This window comes from Oncorhynchus tshawytscha, linkage group LG09, assembly GCF_018296145.1.
Source record: "Oncorhynchus tshawytscha isolate Ot180627B linkage group LG09, Otsh_v2.0, whole genome shotgun sequence".
In the NCBI taxonomy this organism is placed as follows: Eukaryota; Metazoa; Chordata; class Actinopteri; order Salmoniformes; family Salmonidae; genus Oncorhynchus; species Oncorhynchus tshawytscha.
Window position 1 is genome coordinate 7,623,796 of NC_056437.1, and position 21,583 is coordinate 7,645,378.

General features: G+C 42.7%; 1 protein-coding gene across 1 annotated transcript in view; it reads right to left on the minus strand.

The window, feature by feature from the left end:
- Positions 1-264: 264 nt before the first annotated feature.
- LOC112257319 (phospholipid-transporting ATPase IC-like) overlaps positions 265-21,583 on the minus strand; it is a 56,947-nt gene continuing 35,628 nt past the window's right edge. The window contains exons 13-28 of the mRNA XM_042326432.1: positions 21,226-21,434; positions 20,768-20,811; positions 20,488-20,644; positions 19,695-19,883; positions 19,316-19,428; positions 18,883-19,047; positions 16,856-16,967; positions 16,496-16,571; positions 16,247-16,379; positions 12,488-12,776; positions 10,615-10,838; positions 9,514-9,597; positions 8,324-8,569; positions 8,036-8,174; positions 2,722-2,852; positions 265-2,319 (exon numbers count right to left, since the gene is read on the minus strand). Of these exons, the coding sequence (XP_042182366.1) occupies positions 2,095-2,319; positions 2,722-2,852; positions 8,036-8,174; positions 8,324-8,569; positions 9,514-9,597; positions 10,615-10,838; positions 12,488-12,776; positions 16,247-16,379; positions 16,496-16,571; positions 16,856-16,967; positions 18,883-19,047; positions 19,316-19,428; positions 19,695-19,883; positions 20,488-20,644; positions 20,768-20,811; positions 21,226-21,434 (2,536 nt within the window). The 3' untranslated portion in view covers positions 265-2,094. The remainder of the gene's footprint in view (positions 2,320-2,721; positions 2,853-8,035; positions 8,175-8,323; positions 8,570-9,513; positions 9,598-10,614; positions 10,839-12,487; positions 12,777-16,246; positions 16,380-16,495; positions 16,572-16,855; positions 16,968-18,882; positions 19,048-19,315; positions 19,429-19,694; positions 19,884-20,487; positions 20,645-20,767; positions 20,812-21,225; positions 21,435-21,583) is intronic.

Sequence of the window (21,583 nt, forward strand, 5' to 3'; positions counted from 1 at the left end):
ACGTTTGGAGTAAATGGATTCCGTTGCGAAACCTTTTGCATCTGACTAAATTAGATAAACAAGTTGCAAATACGTTTCGCAACGGAAATAATTTACTTCAAAACGGAAAACATTTTCAAACTAAACTTTGGACAAATTTGCGTAGGCCCGTGCCGCCTGTCCCGATTTCATTACATTTGGTTCTGTTTGGTTGCTAGTGGGGGGGGGAAATACATCAAAACAACTGATTCTTATAAATCTTTACAATTTCTGTAATGATGCAGCTTCTCTGTATAGTCAGTCTTTATTCAAAGTCATTTTACAAGGTACTTTATATCATTAATACAATTAATAAAAACAAGAATTTAAAAAAAAATGTAGTTTTAAGAGTGGCCCAGTTGACCACTAAAGGCCATTGTTCAGTATTGTGTATACACAAATGTATAATGCAAATGTATACACAATCCTTTAAAATACAGTTACAAAATCCATTTGTTATACAGCATGATGAAGTGTGTAACAGAACAAAGAGTATTTATACACACTAAACAGTACTGTTCGACAGAGATCATATTGATAAAAGGCTGATATAATGCATTAGGCCAATAAAATAGCCATGGCTGAGACTCAATCCAAAGACTGCATCCTTGTGGATTGAGTCAAAGCCCAAGTCAAAATATTAAACTAACTGGAACGTCTGAGCAGGTTGGTCCTTCATAGCAAATATTGCAAATGGCCAATTCCATTCATTCTTCATTTCAAATGGTTAAATGCCAAAAAATGGCACCCTATTCCCTATGTAGTGCACTACTTTTGACCGAAGCCCCACAGGCCCTGGTTAAAAGTAGTGCACTACATAGGGAGTAGAATGCCATTTGAGGCACAAGTAAATATTTAGACCATTGCCATTTTACACCAAAAAGTCATAGTAATAACCATCCTGTTACAAAAATAAGCAAAAAAAAAAAGGAGAGGATGGACAGTGTTGATACTATAATAACAGTTATCTAGATCAATTCATTAAAGAATGCAAGAAGCTATTTACATCAGTTTATGATCTGAAAAAAAAGCTTAGCTAAAAACCGGTCAAACTAAATCTGTCCAGAGGTTCAGCAGGGTTCTATTAGATCACCGTAAACAACTGGTTCAGCAGGGTTCTATTAGATCACCGTAAACAACTGGTTCAGCAGGGTTCTATTGGATCACTGTAAACAACTGGTTCAGCAGGGTTCTATTGGATCGCCGTAAACAACTGGTTCAGCAGGGTTCTATTGGATCACTGTAAACAACTGGTTCAGCAGGGTTCTATTGGCATGTATACAATGAATCCATGTGCATAAAGAGAGTGATAAATAACTTACAGCAATAAGGAAGGACACCATAAAATATACTGTGGAAAACATACCTTGCTTCTAGGATCCAGCATTTTGAACAGAAAATAAAGCTGAAATTCTTGTACATTTAAATATAAAATCATGATTATGACACCCTTCTGACTGCAAGTATACATTTTCACAACTGATCCAGTGAAATACAAACCAACAATAATATTAACAATATATTAAATTTAGTCCATTTAAACAAGGCCAACCCGATAACTCTTGGGCCCGTATTCACAAAGTGCTGATCTAGGAACAGTATTCCCTTTTAGATAATTACAAGATTACATGTACATGGGGTGGGACCTGATCCTAGATCAGTACTCAAACTAAGGCTTCATCAATACAGGCCAAGGTATATCTGGAGTACCCAGTAATGACGAGCAATTCTGTGATAAACAACGTTGTCTGCTACACGAAACCTTAAACATTAAATCCCCAATACAAAAGGGCTTCAGTAAGCTTTTGGGTGGAAGGGTCTTTTGCTTAGTAAGATCATGCCGGGGAGACCTCAAATGTGGTCTCAGCTTCATCAACCTCCTAAAAGCATAGGCATGACAGGATAGCCTGGTCACGGATCTGTTTGTGTCGTCTTGACAACGCCTATGGTCAGAAACTGACATTTACCACAGGAGTTGTAGGACCATAGGAGTTGGCAAGACAGCACAAACAAATCTAGGACCTGGTGTGGTGTGGTGTGGTGAGCCCCCCCCCCCCCACCACCACCACCACCACCTCATATGTTCTCGGCCTGGGGGATCTCTCGGATGCTGTCCCTGGGGTTGGGGCGTGCTGTAGCAGGTCGTCTTCTGATGCTGCGGCCGGACGCGATGAGGTCGGCGTAGCCTCTGGAGTGAGAGAAGGCGTAAGCTGAGCGGCGAGAGCGTCTTCCTCGCTGGAAGGGAGTGGATTTCTCCTCCTCTACCTCCTCCATCTCATACTTCTTCCTGTTCCTCTGGACCTGCGGGAGAAACAAATGATACATTAGCATTTTTAAACAAGTTTAAAAATATGGACGCGTGTGATGGGTTTCATTCAAGAGCACTTCAAACTTGGAATGTAGTTTGTCAGATTTTTGTGCTCCGTTTTAATACATTGATCTCTGCTATAAAATCTCACACAATATTGCAGTGGCTGTGAACCCATCGTATGCATCACAGACATATCAACGTCATGTGATGCCATAAAGTTACAGATATCAACAAGTAGAGTCCTTTTTTGGATTTGTAGTAGCTAGGCCTTATGTCTCCTCCAACGGACGGCCATACGGTTTGGCCAATGGACATATCAATGACATATCATCCCAAAGACGTTACAGATTATAAATCAAGTATTTTTCTTCCTGTAGTACAGCAGGTCTTACATTGTCTGCAACGGACGGCCATATGGTTTTGTAGAGGAACTGAATACAGATGACAGGAAGCAGGGTGATCCCCACAGTCAGGATGATGGTCAGCCAAAGATAGGGCTGTCTGAGCGCGTTAGAGGCCACTCCTAATACACATGGGAAAACAAAACATCAATAATTGCTCATTATCATCGTCAGCCATTTTGGTTGGGAGCACCAGTGTAACCAGGAGAACAGTCACCCAGATAATAACTGTGGTGATGATAGGCTTCACTGTGCAGTTGTTTCCAAGTGCCCTAGAGAAAAATGCAAGCTCAGATGATTCGTTCCATCCGAAGCCAACATGTAAAAGAATATTAAAAGAATGCATCAGTGATTTGTATTTTTTTTGCAACTTATTTTGTAGATGTCACAGCACGGGAATCCCTGGGTACCACTTTGTGTAGCCTGTTAGCGCTGCTGAAATGGTCAAAGGCTTTCCCATCCCAACATTATAAATTAAATGCTAACTGCAAAGTAGGCTTTTACCTGGCAGAATGTGATATCATGATGATTTGTATTTAATCCTGTGGTCTTTTGTTTAGCTAACTATGCTGATGCTCAGGTAGGTGCGCATTTTAAACTTAAAAACTGGGTAACTATACCCTCCGATATTTATTTAAGATGTCTCCCCCAGACCTCTAAAAATCTCCTGATGTGATTTAAGCATTGTTGGGGATTAGAACATCCACATTTTTGTGTTTTCATTTATTTTTATGTGTGATTTTGAGAGTGAAAACAGGAAGAAAAACAACTGGGGAACTCCATTTCTGTGGTCTTTGGTGTTATTATGGCAAATATGTATGTATTGGCTAGTAAGAATTCTGAGTGGCTGGTATATTTTTTCCCCTCTACCTGCCACAGTGGCTGGTAGACCATAAAGTTAGGTTTTAAGGCAATGTTCCAAAACCACTCACGGGCATTTGTTTACACCTTGTTCAGTCATGTTACCTCATTCGTTTAACAACCATTTTCTTTTTTAAATATGTTTTTACTTTTACCCCTTTATCTCCCCAATTTCATGGTATCCAAATTGGTAGTGACAGTCTTGTCCCATCGCTGCAACTTCCGTACCAACTCTGGAGAGGCGAAGGTCGAGAGCCGTGCGTCCTCCGAAACACAACCCAGCCAAGCCGCACTGCCGTACACCTGGCTTCCGTGTCAGCGTGGACTGCGCCCGGCCCGCCACAGGAGTCGTTAGAGCACGATGGGACAAAAACATCCCTGCTGGCCAAACCCTCCCTTAACCCGGACGAAGCTGGGACAAATGAGACTCCAGGTCACGGCCGGCTGTGACCGAGCCTGGACTCGAACCAGGAGGTGCTAACAACCTGGTTACTTCCATGTATTTGTTTATTTGAATCCCCATTAGCTTTTGCCGAGGCAGCAGCTATTCTTCCTGGGGTCCACAAAAAACATGACAAGTTACAAAACACTGGTACACTGTTAGAGAAGGACAGTCACAAATGTAACAATATACAAACAATAAACATTGAAAAATAATACAAACACCACAACTAAAAACAGAATGTGTGTGTTAGCGAGTGTCTGTGTTTCCTCACGGTTCATGAGGTAATTTTTCTGTTTTCTTGAGTAATTGGAGATGGGAGTTCCATGCGATTATGACTATGTATAATCCTGTGGATTGAAGAGACTCCTGGTGGAATGTCTTGTGGGGTACATATGGGTGTCTGAGCTGAAAGCTAATTGATTGTGCAATCTGGCATTTTCATCACAGTAATATTTGTCATAACTGGAAGAGAAACAGTTCATCTCTCGTCAACAATCAACCAGGAAAGACCGGCATGTCTGTTTTTGTTAGTTCTGTATGGGTAGTTCAGGGCAAGGTGTGCTGCTCTGTTTTGAGTCAGCTGCAGCTTTGCTTGGTCTTTCTTTGCTGCATGTGACCATATTACCAGACAGTAATCATGATGGGACAAGACCAGTGCCTGAACTACTGGTACAATTGATGTGTAAAAAAACACAGAACTTCTTTTATAAAAAACAGACATACCCCTCCCCATCTTCACAACAACTCTGGCAATATGACTTGACCATGATCATTCAATGTTATATCTAGGAGTTTAACTTGGTCAATGGTTACACCCTTTATACACAATTCCAGTTGAGGTTTAGGTCTAAGATAATATTTTGAATCAAATACAACGCTTTTAGTTTTAGATGTACAGATGGAATAAGTTATTTCCGCCTCTGTGGCACAGCATCAGCGAAGTCTTCGTTGAGGAAGATGTTTGTTCCTCTCAAGTTTTTGGTTCTCTTCTCGAAGGAACTTGACCACTATCGGCCTTGGTCTGTCACCTGGGCTGGTTACTGGTTTTCCAGTCCTGTGGGCGTGATCCACCTTAATCTTCCTATGATTCATCTTGCAGCTTTTCGGTAATAATTTTTCTCAGTATTTTCTCCTCAGACGCCATCTAGGTCTCATGTGTAGACTCTGGTATGCCATCCACAACAATGTTATTCCTCATGGATTGTCCCTTTAGATAGTCTGTTTTCCCAATTGTCTGTGAGAGCAAAACACTGTCCTCTCCTCCATGAACACCAGCCCAAGACCAGACCAAGGACCTGATGTTGGAGTACAGAAAATGGGAGGGGAACAAGTCCAGCCCCATCCACTGTGCTGCCGTGGAGTGGTTTCTCCTTGTCCAAATCACTAAGGAGTTAAAATGGTCCACATTTTAAAATTTTATTTCACCTTTATTTAACCAGGTAGGCTAGTTGAGAACAAGTTCTCATTTGCAACTGCGACCTGGCCAAGATAAATTGTAGCAATTCAACACATACAACAACACAGAGTAAACAAAACATAGTCAACACAGTAAAAAAAAGAAAAGTCTAAAACCAATGAGGTAAGATAAGGATGCTGACTAACAGACCCTCATTAACCAGTCAACAAACACTTGCATATTTTTCCGAACAGTAAAGTGACGTGACTAACAGAAAATACTATCGGAGATCTGTATGTAATGACGAGAAGCTTATGTTTCCGCCCTAAACAAGGGAGTCTTTGTCCCAAGATGGGTAGGCAGGCGACAAGTTTAGGTCCATAATAAACCCATAGAAACGTTTTGGGCTTATTTTGTACAGATTTTGGCGAGAGTGAAACCTCTGGCTTGGCCTTTTCCTCTCTAATACTATGCATGCATACAAGGACCAGACAGGGTCCAGATTAATGGAAACATGCCACAATAGCAAGCCTCTCGTCTTCCAGTCAAGAGGCTGTCATTTTATTATCGAACATGCATCTCCTGTAAAGAAGCACCTAATAACAAATTATTTTCAAACATTTGCTAAAATAATATTACCAGTACATGTTACCTCAGCTAGCTAACAACCTGGTAACTTTACCAGTACATCTAAACATCAGTGATGTTACCTCAGCTAGCTAACAACCTGGTAACTTTACCAGTACATCTAAACATTTGGAGGAACAGAAAGAAAGCAAAAGAGATCGCTTCTTTAGAACAGGGGTTCCCAAACTGTGGGGCACGCCGGTCGGCAGAGGGGGCCCCACAGTTTGGGAACCATTTTTCAAAAGAAGCTGTTCTTTTTTGTTAGCTAGCTAACAAAAAGCAACTCAGTCCAGCTTTTAACTGACTCCTGAAAGTTGTAATAGTAGAATACACAAGGTGCAGTTTTCTAAATGAGGTAGTGCATCAGCAGTTTTCTAAATGAGGTAGCGCATCAGCAGTTTTCTAAATGAGGTAGCGCATCAGCAGTTTTCTAAATGAGGTAGTGCATCAGCAGTTTTCTAAATGAGGTAGTGCATCAGCAGTTTTCTAAATGAGGTAGTGCATCAGCAGTTTTCTAAATGAGGTAGTGCATCAGCAGTTTTCTAAATGAGGTAGTGCATCAGCAGTTTTCTAAATGAGGTAGTGCATCAGCAGTTTTCTAAATGAGGTAGTGCATCAGCAGTTTTCTAAATGAGGTAGTGCATCAGCAGTTTTCTAAATGAGGTAGTGCATCAGCAGTTTTCTAAATGAGGTAGTGCATCAGCAGTTTTCTAAATGAGGTAGTGCATCAGCAGTTTTCTAAATGAGGTAGTGCATCAGCAGTTTTCCTCGTCATGTCAGTCATTGCAGACCTCAGAGAGATATTTATAACGTGTTAGATATCAGATATCAGACGAACATACATAAGAAATTACTAAATATTGTTCAATTGTAGGAAATGAGCTTTAAAAAAATAATCTGTACATCATGCCAAAATGTGTGGAATTGCAGGAAATTAGCTTTCAAATGGCAATTGCTTTTTTGAATAATCTCCATCCCATGGCCAAATGGATTTTTTATTTTTATTTTTTTTACCTTTATTTAACTAGGCAAGTCAGTTAAGAACAAATTCTTATTTTCAATAACGGCCTAGGAACAGTGGGTTAACTGCCTGTTAAATAAGTTTTAAACCTGCAAAATATTCTCTCCGCCAACAAGAGTTTGTGTCATGAAGAGTGCTAGCGACCTTAGAAATAGTCATGGCGCACGCAGGTGGGAGCAGGTGTAACACTATAACTTTAGACCGTCCCCTCGCCCATACCCGGGCGCGAACCAGGGACCCTCTGCACACATCAACAAGTCACCCACGAAGCATCGTTACCCATCGCTCCACAAAAGCCACGGCCCTTGCAGAGCAAGGGGAACTACTACTTCAAGGTCTCAGAGCAAGTGACGTCATCGATTGAAACGCTATTTAGCGCGCACTGCTAACTAAGCTAGCCGTTTCACATCCGTTACACAGGATGTTCCCCAAAGCTGGAGGGGGGGGGGGACGACGGACCCCTGCTTAGGAAGATCAATGATCACAGCAATGAATGAATGAATGATCTCTTGCATGTCCTCACTCACAAACTTGACGCTCTTTAAAAAAAAGAGTTTAGAAACCTAATATTACACAAAATACTCTTATCAATTAAAAAAAATATATAGCTGCTGCTCCGAGATTTAATGTTTAAATTGGGAACACCGGTGCTACCAATGATTTTTTAAAACCTGATCATAATCATCATCGTCATCACCCCCACCATCTGTGATAAGAGCCATATGGCCAGGGTCATGTTCATTTGGGCACAACGTGTTAAAACGTTCTGCAACGAAAAACAAGACCCAAGTGTGTAGGAACCAAACGGAAGCCAACAGCCGAAAATGGCCCGGGACGAAGCTGAACCTTTCCAATAAGAAACTCCCATTTTCATTGTGAAATTCTTTCAGTTTGCAAAACATTTCACTACGGTGGGCTACTGATGAATACACCGCAGCTATTAAGCAGAACTCACCGGTGAAAGTGAAGGTTGACGGGAAGATGACGTGGATTCCTGCACTGTGGATATCGAACATGATGCCGAAGTATATGGCTATACTGCAGAGGACGGCGAAGCAGTTAACAAAGGTCCAGTATGAAGTCTCCAGAGAGATCTGGGAGAGGACAGAAGAGACAGGAAAATACACTTGTTAACAGCTATAAAATCGCCTCATCAGTCTTGGCATTCGAGGTGAACAGTTTTATTTTAAAAAAGAACAGCACCCAATCCAACCAATCAACCAACCAATCATTCTCCAGCTACCTGCATGTTGACTGTGAAGATGAGAGAGGAAGCCATGACCACAGCCAGGGACTGGTAGTCTGACGGTGCCTCTCCATTCTGCCCCATGGTCTGAAGGAACGCCCCGTACGGGATGAAGAAGATCACCAGAGAGGTGAAGATGCCGTGGAACAGACTGATGAAGAAGTTCTTGTAGTTGAACAGCGCCCCCTGCTGACCAGGGAGGTATAACTTGGGGAACTTTCTACTCAGTTTGTCGTTCACGTCCTTCGAGGAAACAGGAAATAGAAATGACATATTAGCTCAGGGGTTCCCAAACTTCTACTGCACTCAACCCCACATTGACACTTGGAGGGGACCTCACTTAGAAAAATGATACTCCTTAGTCCCCCCCCCCCCTTATTTTACCAGGTAAGTTGACTGAGAACACGTTCTCATTTACAGCAACGACCTGGGGAATAGTTACAGGGGAGAGGAGGGGGATGAATGAGCCAATTGTAAACTGGGGATTATTAGGTGGCACAGTTAACCCTGTGTGTTCATAATACCTCAATTTTAGGTCCCGTATTTGAATAGTGTAAGACGTTCTTAGTTGACACTAAATCGGTTGTATTCTATAACCATTTGAATATTTTTTTTTTTAAGTATATTGTTTGATAATCAGATTATATATTGTCTCAGAGGTCCCCATTTAAATTTCAGAAGATCCTACACAGGGCTGAAGGAGACGTCAGCTTGACTTCGAAACGTCAGTCACCTGTTCTCATCTTGAAGAACAACGGATTAAACTGAGCAAAAAAATTAAATCAAATCTCTGCCTTATGTTGTTGAACACTCCAACTCCTTTCTACCTAGAATGAGTCCTTTTGGAAGTTTTTCTTGGTAAGCCTCATGATTGTTGTCATCGTTGTTGAGCAGCAACCCTCCTTAACTTTGTTTGCTGAAGCATAAAGGCCTTAACTCAGTATTAGCTAAACGTCATCTCCTTCAGATCATATGACACATAGGAGTCATTGAGTGATGAAAATACAAAAGGATTTTTGATTAAAATGTGAATCATTTAAAAACATGTAAAGAACATAAATTCAAGTAGGAGAATTTCAACGTTTTTTTTTTTACGCAAATATATTCTTTTCAACAAGAGGTGATAACGCCAAGACAAATGTTTTCGGATGTTCAACCCTTGTCCGTGTGTCATATTTAAAGCTTACCTGATCCAATAAGCCAACCAACAGGACGGGAAGGGAGCTGTACATCACGTTGTATAAAGTAATGAACCAGTCTTCATAGGCAACCTGGAGTGGTAACAAAAAGTCATAAATAAAATAATCATCATTCATTCTTCTGTCATACATGTACGCATTTAGGATAAATCCTCTTTAACATAGTAGATGTTACAGAAAGTTACTAAAGTAATTGGGGGTTTTTGAAGTCAGTCTCAATAAGGGGTCAATGAATACATGAAAGAGACAGCGTGACTGCTACTGTCTGTTATCCCATCCTGCTGCCTAGTCACCGTACCTCTCCCTTTATGTACATAGCTACTTCAAATACCTTGTACCCCTGCAGATCGACTCAGTACTGGTACTCCCTATACATAGCCATGTTGTCTCCGCTCCCCGCGCCCTCCGCTCCCTCCGCTCCCCCCGCCCTTCGCTCCCTTCGCTCCATGCGCCCTCCGCTCCATGCGCCCTCCGCTCCATGCGCCCTCCGCTCCATGCGCCCTCCGCTCCATGCGCCCCCCCGCCCATGCGCCCCGCTCCATGCGCCCCCGCTCCATGCGCCCCCCGCTCCATGCGCCCCCGCTCCATGCGCCCTCCGCTCCATGCGCCCTCCGCTCCATGCGCCCTCCGCTCCATGCGCCCTCCGCTCCATGCGCCCTCCGCTCCCCCTGCCCTCCGCTCCCCCCGCTCCATGCGCCCTCCGCTCCATGCGCCCTCCGCTCCATGCGCCCTCCGCTCCATGCGCCCTCCGCTCCATGCGCCCTCCGCTCCCACCGCGCCCTCCGCTCCCACCGCGCCCTCCGCCCTCCGCTCCCTCCGCTCCCCCCGCCGTGTGCTCACTATGTAGTGCAGGGCTGTCCAACTCCATTCCTGGAGACCTACAGTCCTGCAGGTTTTCAGTTCAACCCTAATCTAACATACCTGATTATAATGAATGAGCTGGTTGCTAAGCTAAATCAAATTAGTTACAACTGGGGTTGGAGTGAAAACCTACAGGAGGGTAGATCCCCAGGAACATGGTTTGGCAGCCCTGATATAGTAAATAAGTGGCCGTTCGGTACACACCCTACCTCTAGAACATTCCCTCACCTGAGCTGAGAACCCGCTGAAGAAGGAGTACCAGAAGTGGACCAGGGTGAAGGCAAAGTTCTTGAAGAAGAAGAAGCGGAGGAACTTGCACATGCGGATGTAGGACCAGCGACCGTGGACCAGCAGGAGACGCTCCAGGTACCGGAACTGAGCGAAGGCATAGTCACTGGACATCACCGCCTGCATGCCCTCCTGTCCAGATATACCCACACCGATGTCTGCAGCTGGAGAGAGAGAGAGGCGGGTGGGGGGGGGACAAAAACGGAGAATATGATATACCCACACCGATGTCTGCAGCTGGAGAGAGAGAAAAAAATCATTACAACTATTATTATTACTGTTAGTCCCACCATTGTTGTTATGTACTTGGACAATGTAAGTGATTTAACTTGCCCATGTCAATAAAGTCTATTGAATTTAAATGTAATTGAATGCGAGACGGGGAGAGGTACAGATGGAGCGAGACGGGGAGAAGTACAGATGGAGCGAGACGGGGAGAAGTATAGATGGAGCGAGACGGGGAGAAGTATAGATGGAGCGAGACGGGGAGAAGTACAGATGGAGCGAGACGGGGAGAAGTACAGATGGAGCGAGACGGGGAGAAGTACAGATGGAGCGAGACGGGGAGAAGTATAGATGGAGCGAGACGGGGAGAAGTATAGATGGAGCGAGACGGGGAGAAGTATAGATGGAGCGAGACGGGGAGAAGTACAGATGGAGCGAGACGGGGAGAAGTACAGATGGAGCGAGACGGGGAGAAGTACAGATGGAGCGAGGCGGGGAGAAGTACAGATGGAGCGAGGCGGGGAGAAGTACAGATGGAGCGAGGCGGGGGAAGTACAGATGGAGCGAGGCGGGGAGAAGTACAGATGGAGCGAGGCGGGGAGAAGTACAGATAGGCGGGGAGAAGTACAGATGGAGCGAGACGGGGAGAAGTACAGATGGAGCGAGACGGGGAGAAGTACAGATGGAGCGAGACGGGGAGAAGTACAGATGGAGCGAGACGGGGAGAAGTACAGATGGAGCGAGACGGGGAGAAGTACAGATGGAGCGAGACGGGGAGAAGTACAGATGGAGCGAGACGGGGAGAAGTACAGATGGAGCGAGACGGGGAGAAGTACAGATGGAGCGAGACGGGGAGAAGTACAGATGGAGCGAGACGGGGAGAAGTACAGATGGAGCGAGACGGGGAGAAGTACAGATGGAGCGAGACAGGGAGAAGTACAGATGGAGCGAGACAGGGAGAAGTATAGATGGAGCGAGACAGGGAGAAGTATAGATGGAGCTATACGGGGAAAAAGAAGTAGTCAGTAATGGTGTACTGTAGGGGATCCTTTTGAGCTGGGCAAGGAGCAGAATCGATATCAAACAATCTTGATCTCAAACACATCACATTAGTATACATTTAGTTTGAAGTAAACAGGGTCAAGAGTATAACAGCTATCAATATTAATTTAATACATTTCTAAACCTATGGTAATTAACCTGTGTGGTGAAAATATAATTCATCTTTAAAGCTATAATCTTTAGTTGCTACATCAAATTATTGATATCCTGTATATCCATTGATTCCTGAAGAATATAAACTTATAAATGCTTCATGAGCTTAGTTCAACAGTCGTACCCCATCAGAAGCAAGAAAAGAAGCTTATTTTACGCCAATATTTTTAAAACAATGTAAAAAAAACACAGTATAGCCGCATATCATGGTTAAAACTATCATTTTTATATAATGGACGGTCAGTTATTGCATCCAGAGCGGTCTATGAATTGTAAAAAACAGCCACTTATTTTTTCAATTAAAGATTCTAGCTTTAACAATTAATAACAAATAATGACTTAAAGAGTAAATGAAATGAATCTCCTCGCGTACTCTTGATCATGTTGACGTCGTTGGCTCCGTCTCCGATGGACAGCGTGACAGCCTTCTTATACTTCTTCACCAGGCTGACCACGTTGGCCTTTTGTTTTGGCGTGACCCGGCAGCAGATGACCGCTTCGCACTCGCACGCCATGTTCACAAAGTCCACCTGACGAGTCTCCTTCTCCCAGTCGTCGATTGGCTGGGCGGCATCCTGGGGCGTGGCGGAGGCGGGTCTCTTACCGAGACGCTTCAGTCGAAGACGGCGACGCTTCTTTTTCTTCTCGTATAAGATCTCATTCTGCAGACAGACAGACACGGAGACAGACAGACAGACAGGGAGAGAGACAGACAGACAGACACGGAGAGAGACAGACAGACAGACACGGGGAGACAGACAGACACGGGGAGACACAGACAGACAGACAGACACGGAGAGACACAGACGGAGAGACACAGAAGGAGAGACACAGACAGAGAGACACAGACAGAGACACAGACAGAGAGACAGAGAGACACAGACAGACAGACACAGAGAGACAGACAGACAGACACAGAGAGACAGACAGACAGACACAGAGAGACAGACAGACAGACACAGAGAGACAGACAGACACAGAGAGACAGACAGACACAGAGAGACAGACAGACAGACACAGAGAGACAGACAGACAGACACAGAGAGACAGACAGACAGACACAGAGAGACAGACAGACAGACACAGAGAGACAGACAGACAGACACAGAGAGACAGACAGACACAGACAGACAGACACAGACAGACACAGAGAGACAGACAGACACAGAGAGACAGACAGACACAGAGAGACAGACAGACACAGAGAGACAGACAGACACAGAGAGACAGACAGACAGAGAGACAGACAGATACAGAGAGAGACAGACAGACAGATACAGAGAGAGACAGACAGACAGAGAGAGACAGACAGACAGACAGACAGAGACAGACACAGAGAGAGACAGACAGAGAGAGACAGACAGAGAGAGACAGACAGAGAGACAGACAGACAGAGACAGACAGACAGAGAGAGACAGACAGAGAGAGACAGACAGACAGAGACAGAGAGACAGACAGACAGAGAGACAGACAGACAGACAGACAGACAGACAGACAGACAGACAGACAGACAGACACAGAGAGACAGACAGACAGACAGACAGACACAGACAGACAGACACAGACAGACAGACACAGACAGACACGGAGAGACAGACAGACACAGAGAGATAGACAGACACGGAGAGACAGACAGACACGGAGAGACAGACAGACAGAGATAAGTAAATGTTTACTCTTCATTTCTTATTCTTTATTTCACTTTTGTTTATTATCTATTTCACTTGCTTAGGCAGTTTTTGCACATTAATTGATTCATAACTTCAGTGTGAATTTAATGCATTTGATTGTTAGTGTCTATTAATTCCCCATTACATATAGCACCAGTAGTACATGTACCTTTTATTATCATAATTTTGTAACTTCAATGTTATTTTGGTTACAGTCATTTATGTTAATACATTCAATAGTATTATTATTACAGTCTTTTACCATTCTCATTGTCAGAGTGGACATGTTGTTTACAGAGCACACAAGTGTTGGTATAATTTCATTATTCCGATATGTTTTCATTAATTGAATTCACTTAGTCTATTTTATGAGAATTTGTATGATTCTTATTTGCATAAAATAGACGGAGACCAGTCTTATCAAAATTAGATAATAGTATTTATTCTCGGAGCGCGCTGCCATGTAACCACCAACAACAGTTTATATACAATAACATGACGTCATTGGTTCTAGAATGAATCTCCTCCTCTCGACCAAGACAAAGCAGGTTTAAAAAGTTCATTCCGACCTACTAGCGCACACACACGACACACAACAGAACTGAATTAACTCTTGATCCCTCACCATTATGCATCACCACTTCGCTGACAGTTCCAGCTAATAGAAAACCTAAGAAAACACACAGTGTCTTTATCTGAACATTCCAGTGCTAAGTTGAGGTTCAACCATAGGTTAATTACCCTTTCTGCTTACTTAAAAAAAAAAAAACACTTCCAATCTTCTCCCACCTGGCTGGAATGGTATTTATTTGATTTAATTACCCCCTGTTTCAGGCTCCACAATCCCTCACTTATGAATTCATATTGTTAAATCAGATACAATAAAACAGAGTATAAGTTTAATTAGTTATATTTCTATTTAAAATGTAGATATTGTTTAGTCATTATTCATAAAATTCCTAACAACAACCAATGCAACACTAGTGAAAAACATGTTTTTGTTCATTTCATTCCATTAATGAGTTTTGCCCATTTATTCATCGTCTTTTGTTTTTGAGTGCTCTTGTCAAGGTGGAGTAAGGATGTGCACCCGATTACACAAAGAAGTAGTACTAGGCCTGCACGCAAAATGGAAGTGTTGTACGAGTTTAAGTGGTCTATGGTTATATAAATTACATTTTGCCTCTGCCTGTTCTGAAGTCTTTATAAAGGATTTACATAAGAGCATGTGACAATAATTAATAAGTCATTTGATTTGATTAGGATCTCTTTATGTCCTCATTTGGACTAATCTTCCAAGAGTCCTTAAACATTAAAATACAATGTATAATATGATCACATTTTCACATATGCTACAAACAGACATAATACACTGAGATATTGACCAGATAAATACTCTAACAGTCTAAAAAGATAGATTGATTCTTCCTATTAGTGTGCCCATTTTGGGAATCTGAGAGTATTTCTGATTGTCTTAACTCACCTCCACTAATGAGCTTCTCAAAGTCATTTCGTTTTCTTCACCTCAACACACCAAACAAACAAAGTTTGTTTTCACATTAATTGAGAAAGATAATAGATCCACAATGTATTTGAAAAAATCTCTCTCTCCAGCTCTCCCCCATTTGGGAAAAATATCATGCTCTGATCCAGTGGAAACGTCATAAAATAGGACTACCTGATTACCACTATCACCCCCTGAACAGCCTCCAGCTGTGTCTGTCTGGAGCTCACTGACACGGGAAACTCAGAGCGCCCAGAATATTTTATACAAAAGTGTGAGTTTCTGGTGATAGTTTATACAATATTTCAAGTTCTTTGCAGACAGGTCATGCATCGCCAATTTGATTTATAGGATATACATTTTTTGATCGGGATATGTTCTACCTGCAGGCTGCAATGTTTTTATTTGTTGGCTTTATGTAGCCTACTTCTCCACTGTCGGTAATAGAAGTTACTGTTAGATTATTTATTAATATTTAGTTATTATTTGTTGTATTTTCATTCAGATAGAATTTTGATTACCTACATGACAATGATTTTGAGATACGACATTATTATAAATTAAATTAAACCATTCTACGAAAATGTGCATATGAAAACCATAACTGGCATGCAGATCGGTAGAAATGGTAACAAACCGGCATTCCACATGAAAAAAAAAAAAAAGGTTGCCGACCACTCGTGTAACCTAATTACCGGCACCTTCAACAGCATAACAGAAGGCCAGCAGGAGAAGAGGATGTTCGGGTCAATTAGTGTTTTTTTCCTCTTGATCTCTGGCTCCCTCTTGAATCACGTGTCTTATTTAATGAAACCGTGCGCTTAAAGCATCAGACACGCTCAATGCATATAGTTGATTTTATTCCAACAGATATGGTGTGTCTATATACGGAAAAATACACGACTTTCGGTCGACCAAGTTGGAGACCAACTACGACGTAGTAGGCTACTACACTCACCAGCCAGCCTCCAGTGATGATGAGGGCGTTCCTGCCAGGCTCAGGGAAGAAAGGATCCGGTACCTTCTTCCTGGTCCGACCGAACGCAGGCGGCTGATCCCTTCGGTTTGCCTGTCTGATCCGCAGCTTCTCACTGGTCACAAAACACAGAATGATTTAAATATGGGGGGTTAAAAATAACACACTGTATTTTAACAAGATGTATATTTGATCCCAGAGGATGTAAGTGTTATTGAAAATCAAACCTACTTGACATCCTCTCCATAGTGGATCTGCATATCATCGGTAAGCAGCTTACAGGAATAACCGATGTTCTCAGCCGTTTCTGCAAGTAGGAAATGGTCAAGTCTCCATGTTTCTTTCCATCCCAGCCATCAATACACATTTAATCCATCAAGCTGCAGTCTCCGTGAAGTAGCAGCTCAAGAAGGTTTGATCTCAATACTTAATGTCAACAGTAAAACATTGTTGGGAGGTAAACATGACATCCTATAGTACATTACTATGAGCCCTGGCCACTATATAGGGAACCCCAGTCTCTGGTTGCATAGAGATGAATATTCCAGAGGCTCTCCCCACCACAGAGACGGGCCGCCCCTGAGACTATACCTTTCTTATCTCCAGTCAGGACCCAGATCTTGATGTCAGCCTTTGCCAGCTTGGCGATGGTCTCAGGAACCCCGTCCTGTAGCTTGTCCTCGATGGCAGTCGCGCCGATCATCTGCCGATTAGGACAAAACAAAGCAAACATGTCTCCTTTAAGAGTAGAAGGAAGCAGCCACTTTTGGGCGAGGCTCTGAACAGCGTGTATGTAAATATTAACTAATGAAACTTGTAGAACATATAGTGCATTCATAAAGTATTCAGACTTCTCCCACATTTTATTACGTTATTCTAAAATATATTTAAAAAATAAAACTCACTCTAGACACAATACCCCATAACGACAAAGCAAAAACAGGCTTAGATTTTTCTGCTAATTTATTAAAAATAAAAAAAACTGAGGATTCAGACCCTTTGCTATGAGACTCAAAAATGAGCTCAGGTACATCCGGTTTCCATTGATCATCCTTGAGATGTTTCTACAACTTGATTGGAGTCCACCTGTGGTAAATTCAATTGATTGGACATGATTTGGAAAGGCACACACCTGTCTATATAAGGTCCCACAGGTGACAGACTCTACGGAATTGTCCGTAGAGCGCAGAGACACAGATCTGGGGAAGGGTACCAAAACAATTCTGCAGCATTTAAGGTCCTCAAGAACACAGTGGCATCCATCATTCTTAAATGGAAGATGATTGGAAACACCAAGACTCTTCCTGGAGCTGGCCGCCCAGCCAAACTGAGCAATCGGGAGAGAAGGTCCTTGATCAGGGAGGTGAAGGGGATGTTTTTCAGGGACTGGGAGACTAGTCAGGATCAAGGGAAAGATGAACGGATAAAAGAACAGAGAGATCCTTGATCCAGAGCGCTCAGGACCTCAGACTGGGGCAAAGGTTCACCTTCCAACAGGACAACGACCCTAAGCACACAGCCAAGACAGTCTCTGAATGTCCTCGAGTGGTCCTGCCAGAGCACGATCGAACATCTCTGGAGAGACCTGAAAATAGCTGTACAGCGACACTCCCATACCAATCTAACAGATCTTGATAGGATCTACAGAGAAGAAATGGGAGAAACTCCCCAAATACAGGTGTGCCAAGCTTGTAGCGTCATACCCAAGAAGACTCAAGGCTGTAATCACTGCCCAAGGTGCTTCAACAAAGTACTGAGTAAAGGGTCTAAGAATACTTATGTAAATGTCAGTTTTTTTATTCTGAATAAATTTGTAATTTTGGGGTACTGGGTGTAGATTGATTAAGGGGGATAAAACTAATTAATACATTTTAGAATAAGGCTGTAATGTAACAAAATGTGGAAAAAGTCAAGAATTCTGAATACTTTCTGAATGCACTGTATTCTACTGCCCTAAAAGATATTACATAGATTTCGGTGAATCAGTCCTTTATTAACTTCTTCAGGATTGGTGGGTCCCCTGCAGGACGGTTGAGCTAACGTGTGCTAATATGATTAGCATGAGGTTTTAAGTAACAAGAACATTTCTCAGGACATATCTGATACAGGCAGAAAGCTTAAATTCGTGTTAATCTAACTGCACTGTCCAATTTACAGCAGCTATTACAGTGAAATAATATTATGCTATTGTTTGAGGAGAGTGCACAGTTTTTAACATGAAAAGTTATTAATCAACAAATTAGGCACATTTGGGCAGTCTTGATACAATATTTTGAACAGAAATGCAACGGTTCATTGGTACAGACTAAAACTTTGCACATATACTGCTGCCATCTAGTGGCCAATATCTAAATTGCACCTGGGATGGAATAATACATTATGGCTTTTCTCTTGCATTCCAAAGATGGTCCCAAAAACAAAAATGGTTGTTTCATCTTTGTATTATCTTTTACCAGATCTAATGTGTTATATTCTCCTACATTCCTTTCACATTTCTACAAACTTCAACTACAAACTCGTTGGAGAAAAAAAGGGACGATCCTTGAGGTTAAATAGGTCCTAGATTTAACTGTCAATTTTGTTTAGCAAGTTCTCATTATGTGGGATAAGCGTCCTACCATGAGGTTGCTCTCAATCTGTTCATACACTCGATCTAGAGCAGCCTCCCTGTTGCCCATAGCAACACTGGCAGCCTTGTGCTTCTTAGCCCAGGCGTCAAACTCCTGCTTACTGATATCCTTGTAGCACAGACACAAGGTCCGGAGAGTCTCGTTGGCAAAGATCTACAACGGAAGAGAAGGTTTTGGTTTATTTGAACATCATGGAATTACTGGAATGAGAAACAATGAATATACAGGGGGATATTTTCACCATTCTGGAACTACTGGAGCCAAGATTCATTCAATAAGTGACCAACCCAAAAGAGAAAGTCCAGAATGTCTTAGCTCAAAATACAACCACACACATGCTTCATAGCCTGGCCCCTACTACTCTACATAGGCTGGATGTAAAGGATGGTTTTCAGCCTATCAAAAGACTCCAGTGACTTACGTCTAGAGCAGTCTGGGTCACTTCCTTGTGTTTGGAGTTAGGAGAGAGGCGTTCGTAGATGACCGTGTCTGCTCCTTTGCAGTACAAACGGATCCGACCGTCAGGGAACCTCACTGTCAGAGAGAGAGAGAGAGAGAGGAGACTGCATGTTTGGGAGATGGTCACAGTGAAAAGGCTTGTATTACAACATTTCAGAAGCTTTGTCAAAGTTCTCATAAATCCAGGCCAGTTAGAAGATTTCCAAATCATCAAGGAATGAGCAGGGAGGGAATTCTCCAACTCGGAATTCCAATAAACCTCGGAACTTTGCGGACATTCCCAGAACTTTTACAACCCTAGAGGGGGACACCATGATCACAGTCTTAAAATATTCACTCACGGATGATGGACATGCGTTTGCGGTCGCTGTTAAAGTCAAGCAGGGCCAGCATCTCGTAGGTCATCTCCTGGTCCATCTCGCTGATGGTGATGGTGTCCTGGGTACGGGACAGGAACACAAAACCGAAGTTCCTGGCAGCCGTCACCAGAGCTCCCTCATCAGGAGAGGCTGCCTGGTACACCAACTCATCTGAGGGTTGAGGACAACAGACACATCAAGACATACGAACTCTGTGGCCAGAGGTTGTCTCACACCTTTCTTATAGAATAGTCATCGGTGTCCATGGTAACTAAAATCTAAACTAAAACTACCTGGACTGGTTTCCCAGACAAAGATAAAAGCTCGGTTCTGGACTAAGAAGGATTTTCCAAAGAAGATTCTCCATCAAGTTCAGGATCAGGCTTTTTCTTTTAGGTATCCAGGGAAAACAGCCCATTATGTATAAGAATTGGTTTCTGAATTTTGACCTCTAGCATTATTATAATGCAGGTTGCTCAACCGGTCTCTGTTCTGTATGTGCTAACTAGAGGACTTCAAACGCCAAATGCGCTTGTAGACCATTAAAAGTGGGTCTCCATGGTACTCTGAATAAACATCCACTCTGGGGCCAGATCTCCATGGTACTCTGAAGGAAGGCTACCTAGTCTTCCTAGGTGTGTTCAATTAACAGGACTAATCACATACTGTATGTGTGTAATCAGTGATTTCTGAACTGACCAATCAATAAATAAATAAAATCATCCAATGATTGATTGAACTTTGAACTCTAATCATCACTACGCAGGTTCCTTACCTTCTTTCTGTTCCACCATGACAGTGTGACACAAAGACAGCAGCTTGAAGAACTCCAAGGTGTCTTTGTCCTTCTTGGACCGGATGCAGGCCACCAGGGAATGATCCAAGTACTCAAACTTCCTGTCTGCGTACTTGTTCCAGGTGAAGTCCACTGGCTGTGTAGTACCGAGGGAAAGAAATGACCCTCAAGACAATGCTATAGATGAAGCACTGTATGTGTCAAATCTGAATAAAATACTGTTGTTTCAGTAAAAAAAAAAAAAAAAAATTAAATGTACCTTCCCACGATCCAGAGGTACACCCGCAACATTAGCAGGGTCACCTGTCAAATGAAAATACATGATTGCATCACGTCATAAAACAAGCTTCAATAACAATGTTCACAGGTGAAATCTGTTACATTATAAAACAATGCAGAGTGGACCAGGATGTCCAGTCAAGCAATACTTGGGAGACCTTTAAAAATGGTCATTTGGCAATAACAACAAACCAAATGTTATTGGTCACATACACATATTTAGCAGATGGTGAAAGTAAGCGTCCATGCTGAATATTGTTAAAATATTTTTAACTAGAAATGCGTCAATGTTGACATCCTTAGAAAACAGTTCATAAAATTGTACTTCTTTTGAACTGCGGGTGGTAGTGAAAGGACAACCACCTTGACAACGAGAGCATGAACTGATCTGGGAACACCAAGCTACACTCTAGCCAGGATGTAACAAATTAGTCTTACCAAAGGTGTGTCCAGCAATGGTGCATTTCTTGAAGGCCATGATGTTCTGCGTGAGGGTACCGGTCTTATCTGAGAAGATGTATTCGATCTGACCCAGTTGCTCGTTGAGGGTGGTGGTGCGGGCCTTGGCTGGGGTGTCTTTCTCCTGGTAGTACATCTGAAGGTCCCAGTTGATGAACTTAGACTGGCCCAAACGAATCACCTCCACACTGGAGAGGAAATTGGAAATATATTTCACCTTTATTTTAAACACGGAAAGACCCTAGATTAGAAACCTATTCTGGATGTGGGGACCTGAAATACTCTCATGATGACTCAATACAGTATTCTATTATTATTCCCTAAGGTACACAGGTAC